General features: G+C 46.9%; 1 protein-coding gene across 2 annotated transcripts; it reads right to left on the bottom strand.

The window, feature by feature from the left end:
• Positions 1 to 430: 430 nt before the first annotated feature.
• LOC119396053 (protein trapped in endoderm-1) lies at positions 431 to 18,584 on the bottom strand. 2 transcript variants are annotated; one of them, XM_037663108.2, is made up of 5 exons: positions 18,432 to 18,584; positions 8,306 to 8,598; positions 4,804 to 5,074; positions 1,993 to 2,171; positions 431 to 781 (listed from the first exon to the last, which is right to left on the bottom strand). In XM_037663108.2, the coding sequence occupies exons 1-5, from the start codon at positions 18,501 to 18,503 to the stop codon at positions 595 to 597; spliced, it is 1,002 nt and encodes a 333-aa protein (XP_037519036.1). In that variant the 5' UTR covers positions 18,504 to 18,584; the 3' UTR covers positions 431 to 594. The 2 variants fall into 2 exon arrangements, with proteins under 2 accessions (XP_037519036.1, XP_037519035.1); XM_037663107.2 differs by having other exon boundaries at positions 8,228 to 8,598.
• Between the last annotated feature and the right edge of the window lie 1,926 nt (positions 18,585 to 20,510).

Here is a 20,510-nt window from a genome sequence, read left to right on the forward strand (position 1 = left end):
CTTACGGTGTCTGGAAGTGGAACTGCTCTCTCCTTAGTCAAGGGAGAGGTGATTCCTACTCTGGCTAGAATCGCTTTGCCCGCTCCAGTGCACGAAAGCCTGGAAATCTGAGCAGTGCGCTGCGCTTCTATTAATTCGTCGAGTTTATTGTGTACGCCCAAAGCCTCGAGTCTTGTGGTACTCGTTCTAGAAGGGAGCCCTAAAACCTTTTTGATAGTCTGTCTAATAAGGACTGCTCGTTTAGCTTTTTCGGCAGCTCTCCAGGCGTGCATGGAGGCGACGTAATTGATATGACTTAAAAGGAACGCATGGAAGAGCCGGAGTAGGTTGTCCTCTTTGATGCCTCCTCTTCTGCCTGAGATCCTTTGAATAAGCCGAACGGTGGCAGCGGTGTGCTGCTTCAACTTGTGTATAGGAGTCTAAATTTCTCGCACACAAGCGGCACCTTATGTACTACATGTTTGCTTTATTACCACATTTCGTGCATTCTATGCCTTGCACGTGCTTTTAAGCATGATTATTTACAAAGACGAGAACAGCAAAAAAGCTCTCGTACTTTCATCCTGTTGGCCGCGCTACTAAGTCACGTGATAATCATACTGCGGTGCTTTTAAGGCTTCGGCAGATTGTGTGTCGTAAGTGTTGTTCTCTGGCTCTTTTGGGGCACAGAAGTGCCAAGTAAGTGCTTCGGTACTGCCTGTTCATGACTGCGTACACGACGGGATTTATGCAGCAGGACATCCAGGAGAGAATGGAAGCCGTCACGTGGACCCACGGTGTTCTGAAATAGACATAAAAAAAAGTTGAACAACCTAAGGACGTTTAAGACACTTGCCCAAAGCGTGATTCGTCGATTCAACGCGACAAGTTAATAGCGACCTCTTGGCGTTATAGATAGATAGATATGTAAACTCCTTGGAACACAGGGTGTTGCTGGAGCCAACGTATCGACAAACGGACTTTTTTTCTTTGAGGGTGCAACTGCCTACCTTAGCGCGGTCATGTGCATGTTTCGTACCCTTTTCTCCAACCCAAACAAAGGAGGAGGAAAGGGCAAGTGCGCAAACGGGGGTGTTGGCGGAAGAAGAGGCCGGCGTGTCGTTGGCTCCAGGATTTTTCATTGCTTCAGGATTGCATCTTCCCCTGAGCTTCTATCTGTTTGTTAAAGGGGTACTGACACAAAAATTTTAGTTTTTTTTTGCGTCAAATGAAAGGAAAGGCCATCAAGAGCCTAGAAAATGTGCTGCTAAGCGTGGATGCACCCTGAAAAAGTAATTACACTATGTTTTGAAAAGCTAGTTTCGGTTCCTACTGTACCCTGACGATATAACACGGTACGAGCTTCTCGTCACTTGCTCGCACAAGTTATCGTGACGTTTGCACGGCAGCTCCGCGCCGTGGCTCCGTTGGTGACGCTCAAGCGGCCACTTTAGAGGTTTTCGCGCCTGACATCATCACAACTAGCCAGACTGCGGCGTGAAGTCAACAGAGTTAGTACCGTAGCCTGACGTCAAGCTAGTGTCGATGTCGGTAGGTGCGCCATTGGGAAATTGACTTTATTATCAAAATAAAATATTTTATCAGCATTACCCCTTCAAATCGGTACTGAAAAAGTTTCGCGGCTGAGACAGCTTGTGGTATCGATTCTCGTCAGTATGCGTATATCGTCTACCAAATCTGAACAGCGAATACATCATGGAAGGTAATTTCTATGAATTTTGAAGCTCGCGTGCCCGACCCAGCGCTCTAAGCCGCACTTCGCGACATTAACATCATACAATGTGACCTGAAGGTGACCAAGAACTTCCGCGACGTCAACACTGCGGCCGATCTCCGAGATGCCCAGCTAAATCATGACGTCATAGTCGCCAAAAAGAACAGCAAAAGAACGCAGCAAAAGAACGCCGCACCAAAATTTCTGTGTCAGTACCCCTTTTGAAGAGTGCACACATAGGATTAAAAAATACCCTGCTTCGTCACGGTGCCACTTACGTAAGCTGCGTCTCAAGCAGGTTGGCCACGAGCAACGGCAGGAAGCAGAGGAGGAAGAGTGCGAAGATAATCGCCATCAGTCGGGTGACCCTCATTTCTTCCTCCCGGTGGTGCGAGGACGGGCTACGCATCCTCGTCATGCCGCTGTAGGAAGCAAGCCTGCGCGAACTGCGCTGAATCTGCACAGCACAAGGGACATACTTATTGAACGAACGTGCATGTTTCAGTGCCCTCTAGCGCGTAAAGGTGTTGTTCCGGGACTCGTACAGAGCGCTGAAGTTAATTGACATACTGTGTGAAAAGCACCCTATATGAGCCCACGTTGTCCATGGGACGAGAAGTCCGGTCGTTCCACAAAATGTGCAAATAATATACTGAAAAACATGAAAGCTGCTGCCGTAACTACCGAAAGCTCTGAGCACGTGATGGATGCAAAAAAAAAAAAAAAACACGGCTGATCTCTCCTCATAGGAATCGGTATAACACGAAAGTGAAACGTGTCTTCTCACAAGTAGTGCTTATTCTGTAGTGATATACGCGCATGAGAGCTTGTACAGTATTTATTGGTGTTTGGCAGCTATAGCACCGTTTGGCGTGGATGCACCCGCGTTGACGCCTAGTGGCACATCTCCGTCGCGACGACTAACGCCCATGATTACGATTTAACCGTTGTGGTAGCTGAAGTTGTTAACATATGCCTGGACACAGCGTATCGTGAATCCCGCGCAAAGGTGACATCAACAAGCACATAATAAACGTTGGCACTCGATATGCAGTTCTTCAAGGCGCCGTCTCTTAATGAGAGAAACGGCACGGTGTGCGCTCCCGAGTAATAGGATAACCTCGTCTGTGCTCATGCGTACGCTACCACCACGGAGTGGCTACCACACTGCGCTTCCGCAAAACGATAGGCAGAGGTTCATAGCTTGAGCCGCGAACGCGCGCAGCGTTCCACTTCCCGCTGGCCTCTGTCTCGCCTCACCAAGGGACGACATTCGCCCGTCGACATCGTTGCCTTTCTGCAGCGCTTATAGCAGCAGTTTTATCAGTCAATGCTATCGCGCTGGAAGGAGTCGGCGACGGAGAAACACCGTTGGTGCATGTGAAAGCTGCACTACTCCGACAACGAGCCGTCACACGCTAAGAAGAAGCAAAAGGCAAAGAACGGAACCGCGTCTAGGGCGACTCCCCGATGCTAGCGCGGCCAATGTTTTTCGCTGGTATCGAGGCGCTTTAACCATGGCCTCCGAGAGTGCGTGCCGGCTGGTTTCCTGCCGGCACGCAGCTCTATCGACGCTAGTAAGTGTCATGCCGCATTACTTCGCTTCACCGCTCACAGACGGCGGCACCGCCCCGCACCTCCTAGCCCCGCCAACCGAGAGTACCGTGCGAGAGAGAATGTGGCAGAGAGATAAGGTGCGTTTGCGTAATGTCGTGCATCTGCCGCGGTAGCTTAGTCGATAGCTTATCGTCGCGGACCGAGAGGTCGTGGGTTCGATTCCCGGCGGCGGATTTTTCTTTCTCATCCGTTAGCGTCCATTTTATCAACGTCATATCCGTGACGGAAATACGTCACTGAAGTCTTGGTGGACCCCGGCATAAAACACTTTCGTGTTATAAAACCTAATTGCTGTGCTGCTTTCAGGCGAAGAAAACAACAACGGCGTAGACTTTCTTGTCACTGGTAAGTTAGGACTATAGGCAATATGTAATGCGACGCCACGGCCACGTGGTCAGTCAGCGATATATTGTGTTAACGTATGCCGACTAAAAAAATCGCTGTCTTTTTTATTATAGCGTCACTTTTTTGTATTTTTTCGTTTCGTGGCAAGGTTCTTATAGCAAGATCGTGGTCCATACGAAGATTACATTTCACGAGGAGGCCTGCGTGCTCGCATACTTTAACGTCGTAATAGGTTGGCCGATCCCCTTGTAATGACCATGCTCCTCCGTATATTAAATTGTGCTAAACGTCGCCCGATCCCTCTGTAAAATATAGCAGCTCTTAGTCAACGCGTGTGATGTCGTGACTTAAAGCGTTTTCCTATAGCGCTGTCCAGGGGCGTAGCCAAGGGGGGGGGGGGGGGCTGGGGGGTTGAAACCCCCCGAAAATTTTCAATTTTGCTTGCGTATATATGCGCGCTCACATACAAACACACGCACGAACATACATAAAGTGTGGTTGAACCCCTCCCCCCCCCCCTCCCCGAAGAAAATTTCTGGCTACGCCTCTGGTGCTGTCTATATGCGGAGACTTAGTCAACCACACGTCAAAATGCGGACTCCTCATAGAAGGCCTACCGTGCCGGTCCATCGACTTCGGAGAAAGCAGATCCTTACGATTTTTACTGACATTAAGCCAGTACACGGCACTTGTGCAACAAACACGTCTTGGTGTTGAGCGAGCGCAAGATCTGAAACAGCCAAAATTGGTAGACCTGGGGACCACGAACGCGGCTTCCAACACGAGCAGTGTAATAACGAGGCTCTATAGTGGGGCTAGCAGAGGGATCATGTGGCATCTCGAACATGAGAGGCTCACTGCCCTACAGTGCCTCATCAAATTCAATCTGCGGATAGCAATAACAGTGACGGTCAGGTGTAAACGAAATTCGTTTTCGCATTAACACAAGATTCGCTTTGAGAGCCCCCTGAGTTCTTGACTTGTTACTGACCATGATATTTATTTATTAAGCCTGGGGACATCATGGCGACGATTATTGCGCTAGCAACTGAAAATCAACACACCACTTTTCTGCCGGAATGCCAGCAGCTGGATAGGATGTGCTTCCGGGGGTGGGGCATCGTTACCTTGTAGTAAATGCGCCCGTATGACGCTATGATTCCCATGCAGGGTATCAGGAAGGCCAAGGCGAACAGGAACCTCTTGGGCGAGCGGCCGTCTTTGCTGAGCACGGTGCACGAGAACGTCGGCTTGTGCAGACCGAAGCGGCCCCACCAGCCGAGGAGCACGGGAACCAGCAAGCCGAAACCGAGCAGCCAGCATGAAACGACCGCCACCAGCGTGCGCCGCCCGGAGAACAGGCGGTCGTGCCGAAGACGCGAGTCTACCAGCACAGCCCTGGAAGTTGCAAAAGCTATCAGAGCAAAAAACAAACAAACAAAAAAGCAGGAGCCCTTTCCTTATCGGCAAAATGGGGGCAAGCGAACATTGGTGTGTGCCTGATCTACTTCTTTCTTTCTTTCTTCCTTTCTTTCTTTCTTTCTTTCTTTCTTTCTTTCTTTCTTTCTTTCTTTCTTTCTTTCTTTCTTTCTTTCTTTCTTTCTCACTGCGCAATGCTCCTCCTAATTGTTTCCTTCCTCCATGTCGGAAATGGGACCTTCATCCACGTGGTTAGAAGCGCGACACTTCATTTGCGACAGGCAACAATGATGAACATGCGTTCATATCCAGGCAACCATGAAATGTGGCAACATGAAGTGACAGGTGACCTCAGCAAAAGGTCAGATTGGCATATCAGAAACGGCTGATCGCCAACATGACCACGATCGGGAGAGCATCGCGCCTTCGAGGGCCGCACTGCTGTACCCGGTCGACCCCGGGTTTTTTGCGTACAACAACGCCGTGACCAAAATTTGCAACTCATAACTATTCGCTTGGGAAAGTCGCAGTTTCGTCCCGAAAGGCAAACCATTGACAGCGAAAGAAAAGTATCACACAACTGCACGAAGCAAAGTTCCTGGTTTTATCGGCCGTATATATTGCAGTAAACATATTTGCTCATTAACTCGAGCTAACAGGCATGGCTTCACGTACGTGCTGCGGGCAAAAACGAACAAATGCCACTCGATGATTGCGTACACTCGCCGTTACAATGCTATAGTGATGAAAAGAGCCGACAGAGGTGGGCACGTACGTTGCCTCTCGCGTAAACATGTCTCCAAAACTTTGATCTAAGGCGGCTTTGGACACTGAGGGCGCGCATAAAAGGACCAGCCGTATGGGTTCGCTCATCCTTAGCATGGCGTCGGAAATTGCCATGCTGGCTTTCGAAGGCGGAACCATGCATCGAGCCATCGCCAATCTCAGTTCACCTTCGGATGCTTCCCCACGAACTCACAATACAGCACGCGATGTGATCATGTCGCACTTAGACTTTATACGGAATATCATGGCGGCAGCGAATTTTTGCCTCAATTGTTCCTATAATTGTTATTTTTTTAAACGAAAATGACCCAGCAGATATACCGGGACTTTTCTTTCAACTTATAATAATTCCTGGGATTTTACGTGCCGAAACCCCAATATGATTATGAGGCACGACGTTGGAGGGCTCCGGAAATTTCGACCACCTGGGGATCTTTATAGTGAAGCTCAATCTGTATAGTGCACGGCCCTCTACCGTTTCGTTTTTTTAAGAGAATACAAAACTTTTTATAAATCTCCTATGGCCCACATCATCATCCTCAGCCTGACTACGCCCACTGCAGGGCAAATGCCTCTCCCACGTTTCTCCAATTAAGCCGGTCCCTTGATTGCCAAACTTCTTAATATCATCTGCCCAACTAACTTTCTGCGTACCCCTCGCGCGCTTGACTCTATTGGCATCGAGTCTGTTACAAAGCACGCTGTTTAATCTCTGGATTTCTCTAGGCGGCGGTCATCATTGCGCAAGAAAGGCAAATACATAATCGAACTAGCCAAAACGAGTAGTTAAATTTGATCAATTGCTTTAGGGACGAATGGGAGGCCGCTGCTGTCTAGCACCGCCCTGAAAGATCAGCTATGACTGATTCAAAGAGCTGAACGGATGGCTCGTGCCAGTGGGGCCTTGGAATGGGGGCACCACCCTGCAGGAGAGACTACGCTTTTCACCCCCATATTCCTGGCGGGGTTCTAGCCTGTCTGGTTTCTGTACATAATAAAGTTTTGCTACTACTACTACTTTAGGGCTCAAATTGTAACCTACGAATAGACGGTGAGTTCGCAAGGTCTATTTTCTTTGAACGAATTTTCAGTGACGCCAAATTATTTTTCCGTAGAGTAATTTATTCACCATTAAAACGTTTCCTGCAAACGATTTTTCGACCGTTTTACGCACAATCCACTTGGCAGTTCTTGGGCCTACGTATAATTGTTTTATGGGTGCCGATATTTCTGAGTCGCCCTCTCACTCCACACTGCACTCGCAGATTATCGCTCTGTCCATGCTCCGCTGCAGTACCTTGTCGTCAATGGCCACAACTGTTAAGCGAAAACGTAAAATTAACCCATGTCCCGCTACAGGGGACTATGCGGCGATGCGAAGCCGGAGCACTTGCGCGATCGCGTTCCGTTGGGCATGCTACCGACCTCGCGTCGTGGAACGAGAAGAGGAACACTACGCGCGTCGTGTCTTCCCTTTAGCCTGGCCGTTAATTTTCACAGGGCGAGCGGGGAACGCCGTCGACAGGCGCGCGAGAGGGGGGCAGCGTAGGAGAGGAGAGAGAGGGGAGGGGACGCGCATGCGCTGGCGGTCATCGCGGCGTTGCGCAGGAGAGAATTTCGGCATGTGGAGCCCGCATTTCAAAGGAGTCAACCGAAGCAAGCGCTGGACTGAACGCGCGCAGCGCTCTACCCGCTTTATATTCACACTTGAAGGAGAGGAGACTAAAAGGAGGAGAGTAGCGCATGCGCCGCGAGAGAAAAAGCGAGAACGCAGGAGAAGCGCAAGCAGGTGCTGGGAGAGAAGCGAAGAGAGTAACGCGCAGCTGTTGGAGAGAGCGAAAAAGGAGAGTTGCGCATGCGCAGTGTCAGTGCGGACGCCGACGCCCCGGACATACCTTTAAGCAAGAGCTGCTTCGCATCTAAAATGCACATGGAGGTGCATCGCTGTGCCCATCGAAACAGTGGCAAATAGGAGATGTCTCTTCCCTCCTTCTGCAAGGCAGCAGTTTACAAACTTTAGAACTAACAGATGTGCAGATCCCTAGTCCAGCTTTCGCAGAGTCTTCACGTCTGCGCCCCTAGACATCCATCTTGTGATATTCACGTTGTGATAATGGAAGAATATTTGCTTTGATTTGAACATTTTCCTTTTCACTACAGTCATTTCTAATAGACTCGTTTTTTTTTTCTTTCACTTTACCGCATGCTTCCTCCTCCAATGGCCTTTGTCCTTCGTGTTTCCGATCCCTTTCCCTGAATAGAGTTCCACTTAGGCTATCATGTTACTAGCAACAGAACCTCAGCTTTCCATCTAAAGGGTACTCTTTGCTGGCGTATATAGCCCACCTGCTGACTGAGATGCCCGTCATCGAGAATATGGAGGTAGCCACGTTGCCGTAGAAGAAGAAGCCGAACACGACGCACATGTCATCGCCGAACATCCAGCAGCGGCGGAAGTAGCGCGTGGCCGTCAGTGGCAGGTTGATGGCGCAGAAGAGCAAGTCGGCACAGCACAAGCTCAGCACGAACGCCGTGGTCGGGCCGCGCAACCGCCGGCTTCGGCCCAGCGACACCAGCGTGAGCAGGTTGCCCGGCACGCCCAAGAGCACGAACAGAGTGCAGCAGGCGCCCGCCACGTAGGACAGGTCGCGAGGGTACGAGGCTTCGACGTCCGCCTTGCACGTTCCCGGCGCCGTCGCATTCGAGGAGACGTTCTCCTTTGATGAAAGTTGACGAAGCAATCAATACGGCATTTAAGGCATCTCCAAGGGAGAGATGGAAGGGGGAGAGGAATGCGCTGGGTGGAGAGAGGGAAGAGAACGACAGAAAGGATAGAGAGGGACGTTAAAGGGGCCATGACATCCAATTGTCGGTCATAATCCGTGTTGTCATAATCACTCAGCTTGGCATTGAAATTTAACGATTTCCAGCGGAATGCTACTATGAAACTTTGCACCTCCTAATGGGGAACCCTGCGCACGCCTATGGTAGTCGTTTCAGTACGCCACCATTCTCACGGCATACATTGCGGGTATTGGGCTTGCTGCATCCCATCCGTAGTAAAACCAAGCAAGAAGCAGGCTTCCATGGGCATTAAATTTTTAATCACTCATAATTCGCACTTCAATTCAATAATTTAAAAAAAAACGCCAGGCCTGCGCTGAAACCGCAGCACAGTCACAGCGAAAGCTGGAAGAGCGGCGTTTCTAGAGCCCGTTGTAAGCTCTCTTGGGGCTACAATACAAGTACACTAGAAAGGTACCCACTAAGCCATAAATCACAATTTTTGTGAAGTTGGGAAGCACCTACTAAGCCATTGTTCGTCATTCTACGGAGAAGCGAGGCACCAGCTACACGTCTGTAAGGCATTATGTGCACTTTGTTGACGCGACGACTGATAACGATGAAGAATTATGGCTCAGCCCTTTGTAATGGGTTGGAAGCTTTAAACAGCCCACCAGTTATGTAATTTGCAATGGGTGATGCCCGATCGCTATTTCCCTCTCCCGTCATGCTATATAACATACGTTGACATGGGAGACAGACGGGGGGGGGGGAGCGAAGCACTTTACTGAGACCCCGAGAAAATGGATCATGCGCTTATGGGCTTCCTTGGCAACCAATACAAGTGCACTTGCGAGGAACCCACTACGCTATAAATCATTCTAATTTTTTAGAAGTAGGGCAGCAGGCACTGTGCCATTTTTCGTCATTCTACGGAGAGCCGTCGTACCTGCTAAATGCATGTAAGACATTATGCGCACTTTGTTGATGCTGTGCCTGATGACGATGAAGAATTATGGCAGAGCCCTTTGTAATGGGTTGGAAGCATTAAAAAAAAATGGCTCAGAGGTTGAATACTGGGCTCCCACGCAGAGGGCCCAGGTTCGAACCTCGTTCCATCCTGGAATTTTTTTTCTTCTCTCGTTTTTTTTTCTTATTTCGAGCGATAGTGGTTACGGACACCGGCGGCGGCGGCGGACAACTACGGCGCCAAAAACGGCCGGTGAAATGATCTCATAACAGCTTTCGCTGTAAAACAAATAGCGTACCAAGAAGTCACACCATGCAGACAATATAGGAAGAATTCACCAACTACTCGGCCGATCCCCTCCATTGGGTATGTGCCATGAGGAGAGGACAACTTATTGAATGCTCACTCGTCAGCCCGACGACAGAAGATGCGCAAGGCAGGCCAGGCAGGAAGCGAGAAGCAGGCGAGCAACAACTCCAGGTACCGTGTGGTTTTGTTGGAAGCCAGACGATGATCCTCTCCCTGGGTTGCGCAAAGGCGGCCGCATTTCAAGGGCACAACTAGGATGGAAGGAAGGAAGAAACAAGCGGAAAGACAGGGAGGTTAGCCAGTTCTTAGACCGGCTGGCTACCCTGTGCTGGGGGAAGGGGGCTTTCTCTCTCTTTTTTTTCTTTTCTTGCTCTACTTGTTTTGTAGCACAAAAATGGGACACGCGCATCACTAATGCGCATAATGTGGTGCTATCAAGCCAGCTTGTGAGGGCATGGCTCCTGCAGGAAGTACATCGCGCATTTTGTGATGAAATGTTCAACAGAAAGAGAGCGCTCGTCCTGTGTTCATGTGTCCCATCTAGTCCTTCTTTGCTCGTGCTGCAGAATTTCTTTGCCAAGGACCGACTAAACAACTCCGAGAGTATTCTACCATCAATTTGATTTCTTCTAAATGCGACGAAACTTTCAAAGATCGACAAACTCAAGACTGCCAAAGGCATTTGGCTTACGGTTTCGGTCAAAAATTCACACAAAATCTATTCCATCATAATGCGGCGCAACTTTCAAAAATGGAGAAATCCAAGATTTCCAGAGGCTATATATAGCCTTAACTTACTGGTCACAAATGACACCAGAATTTGTTTGTGAAGCTTGTGAATTAACACACAAGCACAACGTTTAATTTTCACGCATGTGCTACAATAATGTACAGAGCAACTTATAAACACCATTTCGTGTGCCGCGGTTGTAGCCGAGATGGTAAAGTGTTCGGCTCACAGCCGAAAGGGCGCTGGTTCGAATCCTGCTGGCGGCTTCGCTGTGCAAAACGAAAGTCATGCATGCATGCGGTTACCATGGTTAAAACACAGTTCGTTTACTGGCGACTGGTGGTTGAAATCGCGCTGCCGGTAATGCTGTGTATACAGTGATGTCATCATGAGTAGATTGAGGCTCGCACTGGCCCGCCCACCATTAAATAAAAGTCAGGGTCACCAATGCTTACAAGTTCGTCTGTACATTACTGCAGCCCGTTATCCTAAAATTTAGCGCGATGGTTGTTCAAGCCTCGGTATAGGTACCAGTTAAAAAAAATATTGGTGTCATTCATGATGAAGGCTATAGCCTCTATAAATCTCGCATTTCTTTATTTTATAAGTATCGTTGCAATTCAATAAAACAAGCCTTGTAAGCATTTTTGACCAAAAGGGAAGCCTATAGCCTTACTTTTTGTTGAAAATTACCCCTCAAATCAATTTTATGGCGATTCAGCAAAACATTGACAAATCGAAGAACTCTAGTTAGCTATGCCTGTTGCTTTACTTTCTTGGATGAAAATTGGCACACACCATATATTTCATCAAATTTCGAGGGAACTTAGAAAAATCCAAAGAAACAGAGTTTCCATAGGCTTACCGTTTAGCCGAAAATGAACCCCGAATTAATTTCATACCAATTCGAAGAAACTAAAAAATTGCAAAATGAAAGGTTTCCAAAGGCTCTAGGCTTGCCGTTTAGACTGATAATGGTCCAAAAATCGAATTCATCAGAATACAACGAAACCTTGAAAAACCAAAAGAGGCAAGTTTTCCAAAGGCTTGCCATTTGAGACTTAGAATCGTGTCAATATCGAATTCAACAGAATGCGACGAAACTTTGAAAAATCGAAAAATACAAGATTTCCATAGGCTGTAGGCTTACTATTTCGTCCGAAAATACACTAAAACTGGCAAATAAATTGTGCAGCACCAACAAACAAGGATGACAAGAGAAGCATTAAAATGATACGAGCCCTAACGTTAGACAGAATGATTTATTTTTTTGTGTGTGTTTTGTGACGTATATATGTGTGCGCACTTCATCGAAAAATCAGACGAAATCCGTCAATAAATCAACTTCGTTCTTGAATTGTGATAGTCACGACGTACTGACAGTATTTCCATGGATCTAAATAACTATGCTTCAATAACTTCGCGTTCAAAGTCATTACACCGCCCATTCGAAAATGCGGTCTTATGGGAAAGAGCCAGCGTGCGCGGGAACACAAACTTGGGGTTAGGAACTTATCTTGTGCGAAATTCATTTTCATTGTAAACAGTGGGAACGCGCTGCTCTTTTCCATACCATGACGTTTTTTCAACGGCCGCATGACTAGCGCGTAATCACTGAGGCATGTTTCCTTGAACTAGTAGCAAGTAGCCGTTTCAGTACGGCGTCCCTGTCACGGCACACGCTGTGCGTGTGGCGCTAGCTGCGTCCCGTCCGTAGTTAAACCAAGGCACAACTAGGCTTCACATACCAACGGACAACAATTTATTTAACGCTCACACGTCAGCACGGCGACCCAGTGGACGCAAGGCAGTGCAGGCAGGAAGCGACAAGCAGGCGAGCAGCAACTCCAGGCAGCGTGTGGTTCTTGTTGGAGCCGTTCGATCCTCACCCTGCTATGCGCGAAGGCGGCCACATTTGAAGGGCACAGGATGGCCCACGCGCATCGCTAGTACGCACCACGCCGCGCTATCAAGCCAGCCAATGAGGGCGTAGCTCCTGCAACATATATATATATCCAGTTTTGTGATGAAAAGTTCAGTTGAAGGTGAGCGCTCGTCCTGTGTTTATGTGTCTCATCTAGTCCTTCTTCGTTCGCGCTGCCGAATTTATTTGCTGCGAAACAGCTATACAATTCCGAGATTCCTGTACCCTAAGATGAATTTCTTTAAAACGCGACGAAACTTTCAAAAATCGAGCAATTAAAGATTTACAGAGGTATATATTATCCTTTGGGTCAAAAATTCCAACAAAATATAATCCATCATATCGCGACGAAACTTTCAAAAATCCAGAAATTAAAGATTCGCGGACACTATATCCACACCTTTCTGGTCACAAATGACACCAGATTTCATTTGTGAAGCTCTGATTTTACGTTAGGATGGACACGGAAGTGCAGCGTTTAATTTTCACGTATGCGCTAGAATAATGTGCAGAGTAACTTCTAAACACTGTTTCCTGTGCTTTTCTCGTAGCTGAGATGATAAAGCGTTCAGCTCACAACTGAAAGGGCCGTTGTTCGAATCCTGCTGGTGGACAGGCTGCAAAAAAGAAAAGCCGCGTAGTGATGCGGTTACCGTGGCTGAAACGCAATGGGTGCCCAAAAGACTGGTGGCTCGAATCGCACTGCCGATATTCCTGAGTATACAATGATGCCGTCATGGGTGTATCGAGGCTCTCACTGACACAGACGCCAATGGTAGCAATAACGCACAGACCGACCCTATTATGCGCTAGTGAGGCCGGCCATTTCTGTATAGCATAAGCGGATTTTCTTTCTTTTTTTTTTAGCTTTCATAAAAAAGAATGACTCCCGGTTCGCTGCACGGGAAGCAGCCACTGGTCCCGTGCAGCGGGTTAGGAGTCCTCCAAGAGTTGTAAGCCTCGCACCACTGCGGCACTGAACACCACCACGAAGCCCGCCTGTACCCATTGGAAACCGCTGGGTGGGCGGCCGGCGCTGGGAATCGAACCCGGTACCTCCCGTAGTAAAAGCGGACGCTCAAACGTTACGCCACCGCTGTGGTGAGGGATCTAGTAAACAACGTGCAAGGTATACGCTTCATGATAAAGCGGCGAAATTTAAAAAAATCGAATCAATGAAATAAAAGGCGGGGTCACTCTAGGTTGGAGGGACCCTTATTCCAGGAGCGCTCCGGCCGCAATCGCCTCCATTAGGAATTCTTAGTGTTCAGCCTTACCTGATTGTTAGCGATGCCCAAACCAGGATTCGAACCACCGCCCTTTCGGTTTCGAGCTTAACGCCTTAGCGACTCGGTTACTCGAACGGCGCAGCCAACACTGCTTGCAAATCGGTCTGTGCATTATTGCCGCGCATAATCTTAAAATTATTGCTAGGGTTGCATGTCCAAACCTCGCTGCAGGTGCCACTTCAAAAATATTTTGGTGTAATTAATGACGAAGACTTAATGATATATCCTTTATAAGTATTTTATTTTTGGATTATTCCAAATATCGATGCATTACGATAAAACAAAGCATAGTAACATTTTTTACCAAAAAAGCGAGCCAAAAGCCAAGCAAAGCAAGCCAAAAGCAAGCCATTTTTACCAAAAAAGCAAGCAAGCCCCAACCAACTCAAAAAAATCAAAAATTCCAATATTTCCAAAGTCTGTAAGCCTAATACTTAAGCCAGAAATGGACCAAAAATCGATTTATTCCAAATTTGACGAAACTGTGAAAAAAAAACGAAAAATACAAGACTTCTAAAGGCTTACTATATAGGCCGAAAATGGTCCCAGATTGATTTCATCTGATTTCGAGAAAACAGTGAAAAACCGAAAAATACAAGACTTCCAAAGGCTGTGGGCTTACATTTAGGCCGAAAATGGACCCAGATCGATTTCACCTGATTTCGAGGAAACGTTGAACAATCGAAAAATAGAAGACTTCCAAACGCTTAATATTTAGGCCGAAAATCGTCCCAGGTCGATTTCACCTGATTTCGAGGAAACATTGAAAAACCGAAGAAAAAAGCAAGACTTCCAAAGGCTGTGGGCTTACTATTTAGGCCGAAAATGGTCCCAGATCGATTTCATCTGATTTTGAGGAAACATCGAAAAACCGAAAAATAGAAGATTTCCAAAGCTTATTATTTAGGCCGAAAATCGTCCCAGGTCGATTTGACCTGATTTCGAGTAAACATTGAAAAATCGAAAAATAGAAGACTTCCAAAGGTTATAGGCTTACTATTTGGGTCGAAAATCGTCGCAGACCGATTTCATCTGATTTTGAGGAAATATTGAAAATCGAAAAATAGAAGACTTCCAAGGCTTATTATTTAGGCTTATTATTTAGGCCGAGAATGGTCCCAAAATCGAATTGATCAAAATCCGACGAAACATTTAAAAGTCGCAAAATAAACATGATTTTTCAAGGGGCTTTCCGAGTCACCCCTCAGGACTACATTAAAGTTCATTGTCTGTCTGTCTGTCTGTCTGTCTGTCTGTCTGTCTGTCTGTCTGTCTGTCTGTCTGTCTGTCTGTCTGTCTGTCTGTCTGTCCCAAGACTAACCTTTGTGCCCTTAAACGGAGGGAAAATCGATTTGATCCAAATTCGATGAAGTCTTGAAAACTCGCGAACTACTAGACTTCCGAAGGCTTACTAATTAGGGCCGAAAATAGAAACAAAATCAATTTCATACAAATTGGATGAAACTTTGAAAAACCAGAAAACACTACATTTTCAAAGGCTATAGGCTTACCTTTAGGCTATAGGCTTACCTCCCCGCCATGAGCACCATGAGCAAAGTCTGCGCAATACGTTTACTCAGTTACGGCCGCACAGGCTCTGAACGATAATGGCGGCCGAAGGACCCTAATGTTGCATTCCAAGAACTGTTTTCTTGTCATCTTTAGTGCCGGTTAACTAGGGACCAGAGGCGGGCCATTCTGAGAAGCACGTCGCCGCTCCGTGTTTTTTACAGCGAAAGCTTATGAGAGCTGCCGGCACCGGTGTCCGTAACTGCTATCGCGCGAAATATGAAAAAAAAAAACGAAACAACAAAAATATCCAGAATTCAATGGGGAACGAACCTGGGCCGTCTCCGTGGGATCCCAGTATTCTACCACAGAGCCATGCCGATGTTTTTTTTTCTTTCATAGTATTTATTACAAATGTGTGTAATTAGCATACATAGCGAACAAAATACTCAAGGCGGCCTCTACCAGCGTACAAGCGTTACACAGAAGTCCTAAAAGGGTATTAGAGCTATACATTTTATGAAGTGTGGATACCAGTCCGGTTGAAACTCTAATTGTTGATAAAAGTCTTTTAGCTGGAGAGCCATTTGAATGAAATGCAACCGCGATGATACCATGGGTTCCGCATGTCTGTATAACATGCGAGTTTTCCATAAACTGTGCCTACCCATTAGTAATAGCATGTCAACAGGCATAGAATGGCTTTTGGGTGGCATGAGATAACGTATGCTATACGAATTTAAATCGAGTTGTTTTTTAAAAGCCCTTTGTAGAACGTCCCAAAAGAGTGTGGCGTCTTTACAGCTGATGAAGCAATTTTCAATTTACAATTTACAATTTATAAGTGAATCTCGTCCATGTTTTACCAAGTTTAGTGGTATCTGCTAATTGTGCCTCGCCTCCCTATTTTCAAGGATTCATGCGTGAAGTGTATGAATCAGTGTGGTTTTGGACAGTAAGATTCTCTAATGACTATTTATTCTCTAGTTCACGAAAAGATCTATATAATGCCATTTTAGATATGTTGTTTCCTGCACCTTTGTACCGCTCACAATATGTTGGATTGCCTGGACACGACGTGCTTGTGCGTGTGAAAAAAATGCCTATTTCACCAACATTCAAGACATTCTTCTACAAAGTGCATACACAGACGCTGCCTGTGAAGACCTGATTAAGCAGCAAAGGCATCTTTGTATCTTTTGTTAATTGTCGCCTCTGTGAAGTTCCGGAGAGCCATGCCGATGTTCAAGACTGCATTGCAGATAGACCCTATACAGGCTTCATGTCGGAAACGAACCATATTAAAATATGCAATATAGCGTGGTATAGAAGAGTAAAATAACAACTAGGCGTCACACAATGCGAATTGCACAACGAGTGTGTTGTTGAATGTTTCTAACCCATTACAAAGGGCTCTGCCATGATTCTTTATCGTCATCAGTCACAGCACCAACAAAGTGCCCATAATGCCTTACAGGTGCTTAGCGGGTACCACAGTTCTCCACAGAATTACGAAAAATGGCATAGTGGCTGCTTCACCACTTCACAAAAATTATCATTTATAGCGTAGTGGGTTCCTCGCAAGGGCACTTGTATTGGTTTCAAAGGAAGCCCATGAGTGCCCCCGTGATCAATTTCCTCAGGGTCTCAATAAAGTTCTTTCCCTCTCTCTCTCTCTTTGTCGCGTCAACGTATGGTATATAGCGTGGTAGGAGAGTGAAATAATGACCGGGCGTCACACAATGCGGATGACGTAACTAGTGGGTCGTTTAAAACTTTCAACCAATTACAAAGGGCTCAGCCATAATTCTTCATTGTCATCAGCCGTTGCATCGACAAAGTACACATAATGCCTTACAGATGTGTAGTTGGTACCTCGCCTCTCCGCAGAATGAAGAATAATGGCGCAGTGGGTGCTTCCCAACTTCACAAAAATTATGATTTTTGGCGTAGCGGGTACTTTGCTAGTGTACTTCTATTAGTAGCCCCAAGAGAGTTTACAACGGTATCTAGAAATGCCGCTCTTCCAGCTTTCGCTGTGACTGTGCTGCGCTTGCCGCGCAGGCCTGGCGTTATTTGCTCGCAGCACGTTCGTGACGCCATGCCAGTTAGCTCGAGTTAATGAGCGAATATGTTTACTGCAATATATATACGGCTGATAAAACCAGGAACTTTGCTTCGTGAAATGCGTGATACTTTTCTCTCGCTGTCAACGGTTTGCCTTTCGGGACGAAACTGCGACTTTTCCAAGCGAAGATAGTTATAAATAGCAGATTATAAATAGCAGACGGCGTTGTTGTACGCAAAAAAAAAAAACGGCGTATGTTATTATTCGGGCTCGTCCAACGCGGGGTGGAGGGGGGGGGGGACTTTGTACCCTCCGTGCCCCTAATGGGGAACCCTGCGCACGCCTGTGATTGTTAGTATGGTTGAAACGAGGCCCGTATATGACTACACGAACTCGATAAAGGAGACACAGCAAAGAAAGGGTGTAGCGGGCCATTAGTGCGTACAGACGTTTTCCGTATCCGACAGTCATTTCAGAAACGAATTTACTATCAAACATATGCGTACATTCCCCCCCCCCCCCCTCCGTCCCGTTTGATCGACTCAAAAGGACGCCAGCTTCTTAGTGCATGCAAACACAAAGTGAAGTGAACGATCACACGCTTCTTACAAAGGCCTGCATGTAGCACCTTTGTTTCCGGTAAAGCTGAGAAGTAACATTTCATTGGTACTCAGCATGAAGCGTCTTCGGCTGACATTATCATAAAAAACTGGCATGGCCTGCGCTTTAAATTCGTGCGTCTGAGTAACGGTACAGGGCAGACTTCGTTTCCCCTTTCGAAGATTACGGGTGGTGAACGAACCCCCCCCCCCCTCTCCCGCTGCACACGCTTATGGGGGCTGGCCTTTTTCTGGTGCGTGGAGAATACCGTCGTATTACCATATCGAGACATTACAGTCGAGTTACCAGTTTATCAACAAAATCTTTCTTCAATCCCTCCTTCAACGGACAACATGAAACTTCTCACCATTTCAGCAGGCCCCTTCGATAAGCCGCTACGGTGGCGCGTGTTTTTGCAGCTGAGCATGCCTCCTGGCATTGACGCCGTACATGACGAACGAATGGACGGCTCGAGAGGCACGTAGTGTCGAATGCCTCACCGACGGCCACTTTCATAGACACAGGTAATCCTCTAGGCAACACGTATACGTTTGCAGTGATTCACGCGCAGATTTTTGCGGATGGCCACAATGCATACACAAGCACAGCTTCACGGCCATCCATCGGCGACATACGACATTTCCGGCACTGCTCATACGAGTTTCAATGGAATACCGTACATAGACTCGTGCACGGACCCTACACGTTTTTTTTTTGTTTTCAGAAGTTTGACGAGCTACGACACTGACACGAGACCAAACCTTCTGGTCAATTTTTTTTTTCCGGACTATCAAGTGTACCGTAAACCTTCATGCCTATCCACCACCACAAAAGCTAATGTTGTTTTTTTTCGTAATAGCTTTAGTGGTTCATTTTAAAGGGACCGACAACTGACTTTTCTCGACCCTGTTTTTTACGGCGAGACAGGAAGCTTACCCTTCGTAGCGTTTGTAGCTGCAGTGGTTTATCCTAAAAGCACGTAGTTATTTTATAAGCAGTATTTTAGGGGCGAAGCTCCTTAAGGCGGCACCCGTTCGTCCCTCGTAGTCGTAGTCGTAGTGCGTAACCAGTCTTACGGTTTGACCTCCAAGGTGGTGCCGGTGGGAGATTTTTCCTGTGCGTTGTTGAACAATAAAAAATTCGCAGCGTGCGCGTTAACTAAAAGCCGAATTCTTCTGTCTCTCATTCCCCATTAGCAGCCATTGGCATGTTCCAGTAGGAAACGTTAGTAGAAGTAGAAGTGTAAGTGTTAGCTAAAAGCCGACTTCTTCTGTCTCTCATTCCCATTAGCAGCCATTGTTTACCTCCAAGGTAGTGCCTGGTGAGATTTCTCCTGTGCGTGATTAAACAATAAAAATTTTGTTCAAAACGCCGTTGATTGATGAAATAAACCAACGAAAGACGCCAGATGTTTTGTAGAAGCAATACAAAAGAACGCCAGATGTTTCTAAAGCAAAACGAAAAGACGCCACCTGCTTAACGAAAGACGCCAGATGTTTTCTAAAGCAATGGTTTTCTAAACAATGAAAATTCACAGCGTACATGTAAAATTAAAATGAGCTGCAAGTCGTCATAACTCATCGAACCTTTAGTATAGACGCGCCCGATCTCACGTCGGTGACGATGTACTGGGCAGAATTCACGGAAGATTCACGGTTTACCGATGAACCTCCGCAGCTTCGCCCACTCATCATCATTCACTCCGTGGATATGCTGTGATTTTTCGATCTGAAAGGCTCCAAACACGCATGAAGGCTTGCTCCAGCAACGCTGAGAATTGATAGCAATGCCGCTAGCCCTTGTGAAAGCTGTCGTTGTTCTGCTTTCGCAGGAGTTACTGTAGCTATGCTTAACCACCTTTATTTCGAGCTTTCCAGCCATTATTGAAAATAGCAAGCTCTTACAATGAGATGATGTGGCTTTATACACCTCGGTATTTGTACAGCGTTGTGCGCGCCTGCGACCAAGGTTGCCTGCGCCTGTGTCATGGATGGCTTTTCGCGGCATGAGATCATTACGCCAAGCGAAGGCAGCACCACTTTGTTGCATACAACTAACGCAGGCCTATATGTACATTTTTATGGAGTAATATCTTTTAATATAAAGAAATGAACAATATTTCAGTACTAACAGAAAAGTCATCGAACGCATACACCAATCAATGGTCACGTGACCGGCTTCATCGGACCGTGTATGATTTTGCCGCCAGAGGCGCCAAAGGTCATTTTTCGCGACTTTCAATGAAGAAATAAAAATATAAATCCGCCTCTCATGAGATAAACAGGGTTGGTTTGAGTCAGTGCAACGGACAATCTTTGCATCAGTGCAGTCATCTCATTTCATGTTCTGGGCAGTTGTCGGTCCCTTTAACACACCATGCACTTGGCTATGCACCTTCACTCTCATTGCCGCTGCTACTTAACAGCAGTTTCGCGAGCACATTCAT

Source organism: Rhipicephalus sanguineus, chromosome 6 (genome assembly GCF_013339695.2).
Source record: "Rhipicephalus sanguineus isolate Rsan-2018 chromosome 6, BIME_Rsan_1.4, whole genome shotgun sequence".
Classification (NCBI taxonomy): domain Eukaryota; kingdom Metazoa; phylum Arthropoda; class Arachnida; order Ixodida; family Ixodidae; genus Rhipicephalus; species Rhipicephalus sanguineus.

Excerpts from the sequence above, each read along its gene's own strand:
- LOC119396053 (XM_037663107.2), bottom strand. The coding sequence starts at position 18,503 with ATGCCAGGAGGCATGCTCAGCTGCAAAAACACGCGCCACCGTAGCGGC. Across the intron at positions 8,599-18,431 it reads CGAAGGGGCCTGCTGAAATG|GAGAACGTCTCCTCGAATGC; the intron begins GTGAGAAGTTTC and ends CTTTCATCAAAG. Across the intron at positions 2,172-4,803 it reads ACGGGCGCATTTACTACAAG|ATTCAGCGCAGTTCGCGCAG; the intron begins GTAACGATGCCC and ends TGTGCTGTGCAG.